Source organism: Physeter macrocephalus, chromosome 13, assembly GCF_002837175.3.
Source record: "Physeter macrocephalus isolate SW-GA chromosome 13, ASM283717v5, whole genome shotgun sequence".
Lineage (NCBI taxonomy): Eukaryota > Metazoa > Chordata > Mammalia > Artiodactyla > Physeteridae > Physeter > Physeter macrocephalus.
The window spans coordinates 82201899-82212855 of record NC_041226.1 but is presented as its reverse complement, the minus strand read 5'-3'; the positions used below and the strand labels follow the sequence as shown (position 1 = coordinate 82212855).

The window sequence follows — 10957 nt, the reverse complement described above, 5'->3', positions numbered from 1 at the left end:
AACATTTACACTTTAGAGCCTCCAGGGGAAGCCCGGGCTCCATGAGAGCATGAGGAAAGGAATGTTTAGAGAAAAGCGAAGTCAGGGTGGTGATGATGGTGGACATGAGGGCACACCAGCAGAGAGCTTCTAGACCAGGGGGATGGGTGGGAGAGGGGGTCAGAGGAAAGGATGTGCAGAGCCCTATAGGGTGCGATTGTTGGAAACAGGTGTGACCTGGGGTAAGGTCTCCCATTTTCTGCCCCCATCTCCTCCATCTCAGCAGCGGCCAACACAGCGTCTCTCCCTGCCTCCTCAAACACGTCCTTTTTGATTTCTGCCATGGACACTTGTTTTTTGGGGGCTGCCCACCATCCTCCCCCATCCCATGGGCACCCCAAACTCCTTGTTCAGGGAGTTTGCAGAGTCCTGACAGGAAAGTGTCAAGCTGGCCTGTCAGACCCTCCCTCCTGAAGCATCAGAATCCCGGGTAAACAAGGTGGACCTGGCACCTGCTGCATACCCATGGCCCTCAGGGCCTCCCTGGCTGCTCCCTCTCCTCAGCCTGGCCCAGTGGACCCCTCAGCCTGTAAGGCCCCTCTCCTTTTGCTGGAGGGCTAGATTAGGTTTCTGTGGCTTTCACCCCCACTTCTGATGTCATCAGCGTCCTGAATAGAGTTAGCATCTGCAAACAAGGGTCTAACAAACCGTCCGTCCTTTGTCTCCCGCGGACTCATGCCTAGAAGTGCCAGTTCACTTGGGTGCCTGACACGCACCTCTGGCTCTGCCGCTGACGATTTCTCCCCTTCCCCACCCCCCAAACAATTTGTATCTAGGGCGGTCGTCTCCATCAGAAAAATGCCACCCCATTCGCCCAGCTGTTCTGGACAAAAACCTGGCCTCACCTTGACGCCCTCCTTCAAGCAACCCCATATTTAACCTGCCAGTAGGCGCCCAGCACCTTCTGTAAGCCAAGCACGGCCTTCTCTCTCCTAGACTCCCGGATTTGCCCTCGAATCCGTCCCCGGGTATCGAGCCCCACCCCTCACCTCTCCCTCCCGCCGCTGCAGGCCACGCACTCCCGCCCCCCCCCGACACAAGCCCAGCCTGGAGACTTCCCTCAGTGTAGAGATGCTGCACGGTGGAGACCCCGGGGCGGAGCCTGGGAGGGGGCGTCGGCCCGGCCCGCCCCCTCCACAGGTGAGGCAGCAGGGGGCGCAGGTGCGCCGGGTTCCCGCGGGCTGCGCCCGAGCTCCACCCTGCGGGCCGGGGCGGGGCAGGGCCGGTTGGGGGGACGGACCGAGGCGGGGCTGGGGAGCGGGCAGGAGCCAGCGTGGGGAGCTGGGGGGGCCGAGTGGGGCGGGGAGGGGTGGGGACAAGAGGGGAGAGGGATGGGCGGGGCGGGGCAGCGAGGGCGGGGCTGGGCGCGCGGCGACAGCGGCAGCGGCAGCGGCGGGGGCGGCAGCGCGCGGCCGCCCCGCAGGGCCGCGGCATGGGACGGGTGCAGCTCTTCGAGGTCCGCCTGAGCCACGGCCGCGTCGTCTACAGCCCGGGGGAGCCGCTGGCGGGGGCCGTGCGCGTGCGCCTGGCGGCGCCGCTGCCCTTCCGAGGTGGGCGCGGGGTCCGGGAAGGGCCGCACCTGCGGCGGGCCGGGCGTGGCTCCGAAGCGGCGCGCGGCCGCTGGGCCCGGGACCCGCGAGGCCGGGGGCGCGCGTCCGGCTGCGGGGAGCGCCGCGGGGCGGCCGGGCGGGCGGCGGACCGCGGGGGTGGGAGGCCGGTGGCAGTCGGGGCGGAGCAGGGAGGCCCGGGTGGCCCAGTCCTTCCGCATCTGCCTTTCCTGTCCTCTCCGCCAAGGGCCGTCCAGACTCGGGGCGCGGGCTTCGAGCCTGTCTACTTCGCCGAAGGCCACTCTGACCTGGACCCGCGACGCCTCTGACCTTCCCTGTCGGGTCTCCGGTCCGCTGCGCCCCGCAGCTGCTGGGCCCTCACCTGGAGCCCGGCCCGCGCTGGGCTTTCTCTCCCATACACCCAGGCAGCCCCGCCGAGTGTGCGGGTCTCCGGGGGGGCTGCAGGGCGCTGTTTACACCCAGCCCGAGGCTAGTCCCTAAGGGCTGGGAGGATCTTGGTAATCCCTGCGTGCCGTAGGCCCCCGCCGTAGCGGGCATCTGGGAGCCGAACCTGAGCCCTCCTGGCCGGTCCCTCTGTTGGCGCAGACATCTGGGACTTTGAGACCGGGGATCCGGTTGCTGCGGCGCCCCTAGCTAGGGCTCCCTGCCGGCGCTGGCCTCGTCCGCTGCCTGAGGTGTGAACCGGGCCCTGCGGGGGACATCACACCTGGTCCCTCTGGGCCGTGGGCGAGCCGCAGCCCGGGCGGGGTCTCTCTCCTGACCCCGGCTCTGGGTGTGAGGTTGTGTGGTGTGTCCGTCTTGGGGCGCTTCTCTACCTTGGGGTGCTTGGCCAGAACCACAGCTGCCGGGCTTCCCTCTGGGCCTTGACCTTCCAGGCCCCCGTGTGGTTGATCGTTCAGCACTTGGGGTGCCTGCTGAGGATGCAGAGCCGCCTTCGTCTCTGGGCAGCTGCCTCCTCCGTCCCGGACCGGTGACACCGCCCACCTCCGTAACGTGTCGCCTCTTTCCTGTCTCCCCAGTTGGAGTTTGGGCTTGGGTGGGGGTAGGTGTGCTTGTGGCAGGGGCACCGGGGGGACAGTGCAGCTCTGCTCTGGGGCACAAGTGAGAAGTGAGTGCGGCTGGCAGGGCACAGGAAGGAGGGGTGGGCCGTGGCTGGAGGACAGACAGACACCACAGAGACCCCACGCAGAGTTCTCCTCCTGGCTCGCTGCCCTGTCACCCCCTGTAGCTGGGGCCCAGGGCGAACAGGCTGATGTTGACCACAGTGAAGGGGTGGCCTGAGCTGTGCGTGACTAACCTGGGCTGGTTAGAGCCCCGCAGCCTCCATGTGGTGGGTAGGATGTGGGTAAATGGACGGCTGGGCCCCAGGAGGCTGAGGGAGTCCCTGACTGTAAGAGCCCTGAGGTGGGGAGGAGCAGGTCAGGTCACAGGCTGGAGAGTCCAGCAACGACTGGCCTCGCGCCAGAGAGGATATTATTTTCAGGCTGCCCCCCAGGGGTAGGGGGCATGCTGGTGCTGGGGCCTCTGTAGGCCTCTGGCCCTGCCGGGGTGTGAGAGAGGAAAGACCATGGTTCTTGTTTTTCCTTTCCCTCAAAAGACACTTGTTGAGCTCCTGTTACCAGCCACTGAGGCAATAGAGGGGCCCCCAGGAGGACATGGAGGGTGGGGGGGGCAGCAGGCCTCTAAACACTTGACTGAGGAGTGTCAGTGATGGTCTCCACTCAGCCTTGGGGACGCCGGCTGCCTTGGGAGCTGATGTGGATGAAAGCTGGAGCAGGAGCTGTTTTCCTGGAGACTGGGTCCAGCCCAGCCGGAGGCTGGGGGTCAGGCGGGGCTGCCCTGTGTTCTGCTCTCGAGGTGGGTGACGGCCGGCCAACAGTAGCAGCTAGCTCCCAGCTCTGCTGGCTCCCTGGGCTCTCACCGTGGGCCAGATGCCTTTCCCACTTCCCGAGGCCCAATCCATCAGTCCTCCTAGCCGCCCTGGAGGTGGGCGTTGTCATTCCTCTAGTGTTACAGATTTGGAAACAGGACAGAGAAAAGTGGCTTGCAGGCCAGAGCTGCAGTGAAAAGATGTGGCAGAGGCTGGGCTGCCCCAGGTTTGAGGGAGCTGATGGAGCTGGGACAGACCTTTGGGACCAGACGGGGAGCAAGCAGAAGTCTTCATGTTCAGACTGCAGGTGATACATAGGAGGAGGGCTGCTGGACAGGTGAGAGTGCTGGCTCAAGAGGAAAGTTCCAGAAGCCACTCTGGCACAGGATCCACATGATGATTCTCCTTAGAGAATCGGAGCAGCCCCAAACCTCCAATTCCCCCTGCGCCTCCATTATTCCCCTGCGGAGGAGAGATTGGACAGGAATGGGAGTTTGTTTCCAGTCGGTGATGATTGGAAGCTGCTTATCCAGGCAGGGTCCCCGAAGGGGCCTCACAGCATGTGTGCAGAGGGGGCCCTGGCACAGTCGTTGGGAAGTTCATAGAGTTCGAGCCTGCCTGGGGTAACCAAGGGCCGGTTTGTTTTTCTGGGGCCAGGTGCCACCCTGGCTTGTTCACCTTAATTGTGTGGCCGGGTGCTGGCTGAGCGTGCGCCTGTTTCAGCCGCCCTGCTTTTGGACGCGTAGGCTATGCCTAGATTGTTTGCTATTAGCAGCACTGGTGAACAGGGTGAACAGGGTGAGATTCTAAGGGGAACTGCTGGGTCCCTGGAACGCGTGTGTAAAATTACAGCAGATCTGCCTGCTCCTTCTCCAGGGCCTCCGTCGTATCAGCGGACAGGTTGATTGCTATAAGCAAGTGTCTGTTTTTCTGCCTTCTCTACGACACGTATCAGAATGTTTAATATTTGCCAATCTGATGGGTTAAATGGTAAGTCATAAGAGCTTCCGTGAATTCTAGTGAGGTTAGACAGCTATTCCTTTATCTGCTGCTGAAACTCACCTCTAAGTAAACAAATCACGCCTAAACTAAGTTGTTTAAAGCAACCATTTTATTATAACTTGTGCTGTCGTAGGTTAGGATTTTGGGCAGAGCTCGGCAGGGTGATTCTTCAGCTCCGTGTCCTATCCACTGGCGTCACTTGACAGTGCTCAGCTGTCACTGGGCCAGTCTGGGGACCACTGCACCCGTTCCAGCACACTCCGTTGTTCCCAGCATTCCCAGGGCAGCCGGATTCAAGGGGGGGACGCACCCTCTCCACGAGGAATGTTTCCAGCAGTGTGACACCTGCAGTCCACCAGGATGTCTTCTAGTTACTTTACAGTCAGGCTTCCCCTTCTCTGCTTGTTCCACGCTGTGCCTCTCTTAGGATGTGTTGGTCTGTCGGAGCACTGCTGGTGTCCCAGACCTCCAGGGTGGGAACACTTCCAGGTCTGGCCCTAGGAGGGGATGACGGGTGGAGCGTGGATTAGAAATTAGGGCCGAGGTCTGGGTGGTGAGGCTGGGCTGACACGGAGGCTGAGGGCCGGTCACTGGCAGTGCCGATGGGGCGGAGGCCGAGTCACGGGTTCGTGGAGGGCAGCCCAGTGCAGTGTGGGACCAACAGGAGGCCTGCATCAGCAAGGTGGGGCCTGCCCGGGGAGACCACAGACAGACCTGGTGTGGCTGCTCTCGGCCCTGGGCACTTGAGACACTGCATTCTTCCTGCCTGATGGCTCTGTCAGGAGGGTGTCAGATTCCGAGTTACCGTCCCTTCACCGGTCCATCGGGTCAGGGAGGATGGGCAGCTGGGCAGGCAGGCTAAAGTCTTTGGCCTTGACTCAGCCCTGCAGGGAGAGGAAGGAATGGAGGGAGCCACAGGGCTACTTGTCGCTGAGCTCCCACCCCCTGCCCTGTTTGGGTCTCCAGCCGTGGTGTCCCCTCTGGTGACCGGCCTCGGCTGGGCCTGGTCCAGCCATGGCCTTCTGACCGCAGTGGGCTCTGGACGGAGGAATTTGAGTTCCTGATCACAGGACGGAAGGCGGCAGCAACCCTGCTGCCTGGTTCCTGGTGTGCGTGCTTCCCCTGGGGAGTGGGGGGGAGAACCAAGCAGAAATCAGCGCTCCTGGGCAGTACTGGCCCAGGAAGCCGAGGTGTCCCCACCCTCTGGTGTGCCAGACTGTTGGGTTCCTTATCTGCTCAGGCGGGTCTGACCACATTCCTGCAGCATGAGGGCTAATAGGTAGCTTCCTGGAGCCTGAAGGGGTGCCTCCCAGCCTGACTGACTTGCCTGAGAGGCAGCAGGAAGGTGGGGTCGGAGGTCAGCTGCCCCAAAGGCCTCTTGCTCACCTAGGGTTTCCCAAGCATCCCCTGTAGGGAGCTGGGTTTTCACAGGTCTGGTTGGGCGGGGGCTGGGGGTGGGGGTTTGCCCGGGCGTCATGTCGGGGCCTTCATGTTGGGGACGGGGCCTTCATGTTGGGGACGGCACGACAGGTGGAACTCTGTGCCTCGCCCGCCTGGCTCGCTGAGAGCACCTGAAGATGTGGCACGGACAGGAGGTGTCCTCCGGAGGGGAGCAGGCCATGTGCTGGCCTTCCCAGGGCCTAGCTGAGGGGTCCTGGGTGCTGCCAGGCCTGCCTGAATCCCTGTGCTGGGGCTAGGGAGGGGCCCAGGCCAGCCTGGTTAGGGCTCATGCTGTCCCCCCCTTGCAGCTATCCGGGTGACCTGCACGGGGTCCTGCAAGGTCTCCAGCAAGGCCAATGACACCGCGTGGGTGGTGGAGGAGGGCTACTTCAACAGCGCTCTGTCCCTGGCCGACAAGGGTGAGTCTGGGAACCCTTCCCTCACCTCATCCCACTGAGAGTGGGGTCTGTCTGTCCTCCTGACTTCCCCATCCGCCTCTGGCATCCCTGTGCTAGCCCACCCTCTTCCAGGACTGTGCACCTTGCTGGATTTCTCTCTCTGGCAGGCACAGGGCATTGCCTGATGGGGGCTGGGTGGCTGAAGAGGGCCAACTTCTCCTGGATTTGGATGGGCTCCTGCCCCCGGAACAGCCCTGCCCCCGCTCCTGTTCAAGCCAAGCTCTCATCCGCCATCCTTTGCCCAGGCCACGGCCCCGTGCTGCTGAGGTGCTGGAGACAGGCTGGGAGCCCAGCAGCCAGATGCAGTGTGAGCTGGTTGGCTGCAGGGCCTGCTTCTGTCCTGGGCCCTGTGAGGTCACCTTGTCCCCTCTCCCCTACCTCCCTTCTGTCTCTGCAGGGAGCCTGCCTGCTGGAGAGCACAGCTTCCCCTTCCAGTTCCTGCTTCCTGGTGAGAGCCCAGCCTGGCCAGGCCGGGGGGTGGCAGTTGGCGAGGGTGGGGGGAGGTGGGGTGGGGGGCAGTCGGGTGCCAGTCTCTGCTCTCTCTCCAGCCACAGCTCCCACGTCCTTTGAGGGCCCTTTTGGGAAGATTGTGCACCAGGTACGGGCCACCATCGACACACCACGTTTTTCCAAGGATCACCAGTGCAGCCGCGTGTTCTACATCTTGAGCCCCCTGAACCTGAATAGCATCCCAGACATCGAGGTGAGCCTGGGGCAGTGGCCTCCTGGGGCAGTGGCCTCCTGGGGCAGTGGCCTCCTGGGGGGGCCCACCCTTGCCTGACGCCCTGTCCCCAGCACAGGTGAGGCGGCCAGGGTCGGGAAGAGCAGCGGCCTCTCTGTCCTGAGCTGACCCCGAGGATCCCGCCTGCCCACACTTGCCAAACCCCCTCCCTGTTCTCCTCCCAAGCAACCCAATGTGGCCTCCACCACCAAGAAGTTCTCCTACAAGCTGGTGAAGACAGGCAGCGTAGTCCTCACCGCCAGCACCGACCTCCGAGGCTACGTGGTGGGGCAGGTGCTGCGGCTGCAGGCTGACATTGAGAACCAGTCAGGCAAGGACACCAGCCCTGTGGTGGCCAGTCTGCTGCAGGTCAGAGTCCCCTCGCCTGCTGGGCCCTGTCCCCATGGGGCGGAGGAGGGGTAGGTGGCTGGCCTGCCCAGGCTCACAGGCTGGCCCTTTCCCAGAAAGTGTCCTACAAGGCCAAGCGCTGGATTTATGACGTGCGGACCATCGCCGAGGTGGAGGGAGCCGGCGTCAAGGCCTGGAGGCGGGCTCAGTGGCAAGAGCAGATCCTGGTGCCTGCCCTGCCCCAGTCTGCCCTGCCGGGCTGCAGCCTCATCCACGTGGACTACTACCTGCAGGTGGTAGGGATACGGGGTGGGGTGGGGTGGGGTGGGGTGGGATGGGAGGAGGGGCCGGTGGCCTGGCTCCTCACTCGCATAACCTCCCCAGGTCTCCCTGAAGACGCCGGAAGCCATCGTGACCCTCCCGGTCTTCATCGGCAACATCGCTGTGAACCACGTCCCACTGAGCCCCCGGCCAGGCCAAGGCCTGGTTGTGCCCTCAGCGCCACCCCAGGAGGAGGCGGAGGCTGTGGCTGGTGGCCCCCACTTCTTCTCGGACCCTGTCTCCCTCTCCACCAAGAGCCACTCACAGCAGCAGCAGCCGCCTGCAGCCCTCGGCTCTGTGCCTGGCGCCCCTGAACCCCATCCTCAGGATGGTAGCCCTGCCCCCCACCCGTTGCCCCCTCCCTTGTGCATCTCCACAGGTGCCACCGTGCCCTACTTTGCAGAGGGTTCTGGAGGGCCGGTGCCTACGACCAGTACCTTGATCCTCCCCCCTGAGTACAGCTCGTGGGGCTACCCCTATGGTGAGTCGAGGCCGGGGGCCTGGCAGGGAGGGGGAGCCACGGGCCCCATGCAGACCTGGCTCTCTCCCTGCAGAGGCCCCGCCATCCTATGAGCAGAGCTGTGGCGGTGTGGACCCTGGCCTGACCCCAGGGAGCTGACCCCATGTCGCCTTCTCCGGACGGGCGGACCTACGCCCTGGGACTAGGCTCCCAGGGCCTCGTGCCTTCGCTCCCGGCCTGGCCCGGCCCACTCAGGACCCGCCGCTGCCCGCCGTTCCCTGCGGCCTCTGCCTCCGGACCAGCCTCTGCCCCGACCAGCCTCCGCAGCCCCCCTGTAGTCGGCCTCTCCCCGGGGGTTGGGGCCTAGAGAGACTTGGTGTAAATAAAAAGCTTCATTTGTAGAGCTGGGCACAGCGGCCTGTGGGGCGCCCTCCTCTGCCGGGTGTGTGTGCGTGTTCGGGTAGTGGCTGTTGTGGGTGTGCCCAGCCCCCGGGCTTCTCCTCAGCCCCTCCCCTCCCTGCGGGACACGCCCCTCCCCATAGGGCACGCCCCCTCCTCTCCCGTGGGACACGCCCCTCTCAGCCTAGCCCACCCATGCAGGACACGCCCCCTGCGGAGCACGCCCCTTTCAGCCCCGCCTCTCCCTGCGGGGGACGCCCCTCATCGGCCCCTCTCCTCCCCGCGGGACACGCCCCTCTCCTAGGCCCCGCCCCTTGTCGTTCCCCCCCCACCCCCTTCCGCTCTGGGTTCCTCCTCCTTCCGGGCGTCTTGGGCCGGAAGGTGGGTGGGGGAGCGATCCGAGAAGGGAGCAGAACCAGCTTTGGGAACCGCCCGTGGCGGTTAACAAGGCCCGGGCAGGCGCTTGGCCTCCCGGTTCTGCTTCAGGATTTGCCCTCGGAGGCGGGCTTGCGTGTCTGGAGCCTCAGCATCAACTTAAGTGGCCTTGTGACAGGGGGAGAAGACCACCGCTGTTCCATTTTGTTAGCACACACACACCTTGGGCTAGCCGTCTGGCACCCACCACGCCAGGCAACGCAGTTTAGATTTCGTGTGCCAGACGAAATCCGGTCGGGGTGAGGGAGCAGGCTTCCCCAAGTCCTTTATCCTTGGCCTCAAGTCTCCTGCCCCTGTCGTCACCACTGCCACGTCTGGCTCTGAGGGATGCTGCTTCTCGATTCCCATCCAAGTGCGAACACACAAGCCCGCTCCCGAGGTCTACAATTCAAAGGACTGTTGTCTAGGACACAAGGTACCCGGGAGCAAATAAAAAGGGTACGGGAGAGCAGCGTTTCCCGAAGAGGCATTCTGCAGACGTTCCAGAGGGCCCGTGAACGCCCGGCGGGGCCGGAATCCTGGCGTGCTTTGGGAAACCTTGGAGGTGGTGTTAAGATAAGACTTTGGGTTCAAATTCCAGCTCTGCCGTATGGTGAAGGGGGGACCCTGGCTACGTGTCAGTTACCTTAATCTGTAATGAGCTCATCGGGCTATAAGGAGATGGGTCGAGCGCCCTGTCCCACATGATGGAAGTTTATTTCTTGTACATTTAATAGTCCAGGGGTGGCATAGCTGTAATTCTCAAGTCAAGTCGAGGTTTCCACCCCTGGGTCCAGGATGGCTGTTGCAATTTTTCACCATCACCCAGCTTACTGGTCTTGGACCTCCAACTTTTTGGGGACAGGCTGAGAAGTAACTGTATCACTTTTGCACACATCCCACTGGCCACCCTTTACAGTTGGAAATGTACAGGCAGCCATGTACCCTAAAACTTTACTGTTTGTGGGACAAGGAGAGGATGAATATTGGACAAGAACACAAAGCATGCCACAAGCAGGATAACCTGTGAAACATCTACTAGAAGCTGTAGCCTCATAGTTGAGACTCTGTTTCAAATCCATCTCTGCCTCCCGACAGTTGTGTGGCCTTGAAGGCACTCCCCTGCTTTGGTTTGCTTCCTTACAGAACGTGGATGAAAACGACGTCCACCTCCCAGGACTGACCTGATGGTCACTGAGTCAACACGTAACACGTCATGTGCCGAGAAGAGCACCTAACATCATTGGTCGGCGATAATACCAGCATAGGATGGGTCGGGCTGATGGTGCAGAATGGGAACATCGCCTACTTCTGACACATTCATTTACAGTCGGTCTTTGCCTAATGAAGGACTTTTTTTCACATCTTAACTCATCTATTCCTTCAACAAATATTTTGTCTCCTGCATGCCAAACATTGTTCTAGGTACTAGGGTACACAAAACAAAAATCCCTTACCTTTTGGACTTACATTCTAGTGGGGCAGACGGACAATATGGCAACACAATGCTATGGAGTAAAAGAAAGCAAGGAAGTTTTGGGGTGCAGTATTGTTTTTAAATAGGGGCAAGGGGACATTTCCCTGAAGAGGTGGTATTTAAGACCCAAGGAGTGTCAAGAAGTGAGCCACACAGATACCTGTGATAAAAGTGTTTCAGAGTAGGGGCAGACTAGGGCCCAAGGCAAGAGTGAAGAGAGAAAGGATGGTGCCAGAGAAGTGGGTGCGGGTGAAAGCTGGTGGAGCTGTGCAGGCTGTGGAGGAAGACCACTCCTGAGCCTCCCGTTCTGAGGCTCCAGACAGAGCCTGGGGTTCCCGGCCTGTCAGAAGCTGACTCAGGCTGTCCCCCCAAACCTGGGAAGGCTTCCTTGGTACTTAGGATCGTCCACTGCCTCCTCTGCAGCTGAATGCACCGTCAGT

The 10957-nt window shown here is 62.1% G+C and overlaps 1 protein-coding gene across 5 annotated transcripts; it reads left to right on the top strand.

Annotated features, from left to right (window-relative positions):
• Positions 1-1420: 1420 nt before the first annotated feature.
• Positions 1421-8630, top strand: ARRDC1 (arrestin domain containing 1). Of its 5 annotated transcripts, none has more exons than XM_024126090.3 (8): positions 1438-1589; positions 6228-6338; positions 6775-6825; positions 6926-7080; positions 7285-7467; positions 7563-7739; positions 7831-8248; positions 8322-8630. In XM_024126090.3, the coding sequence occupies exons 1-8, from the start codon at positions 1472-1474 to the stop codon at positions 8384-8386; spliced, it is 1278 nt and encodes a 425-aa protein (XP_023981858.1). In that variant the 5' UTR covers positions 1438-1471; the 3' UTR covers positions 8387-8630. The 5 variants fall into 5 exon arrangements, with proteins under 5 accessions (XP_028353612.1, XP_023981858.1, XP_023981857.1 ...); XM_024126089.3 differs by having other exon boundaries at positions 7563-7742; XM_028497811.2 differs by having other exon boundaries at positions 1421-1589; positions 7563-7742; positions 7831-8630.
• Positions 8631-10957: the final 2327 nt, after the last annotated feature.

Excerpts from the sequence above, each read along its gene's own strand:
- ARRDC1 (XM_028497811.2), top strand. The coding sequence starts at position 1,472 with ATGGGACGGGTGCAGCTCTTCGAGGTCCGCCTGAGCCACGGCCGCGTC. Across the intron at positions 1,590-6,227 it reads GGCGCCGCTGCCCTTCCGAG|CTATCCGGGTGACCTGCACG; the intron begins GTGGGCGCGGGG and ends CCCCCCTTGCAG. Across the intron at positions 6,339-6,774 it reads TCTGTCCCTGGCCGACAAGG|GGAGCCTGCCTGCTGGAGAG; the intron begins GTGAGTCTGGGA and ends CTGTCTCTGCAG.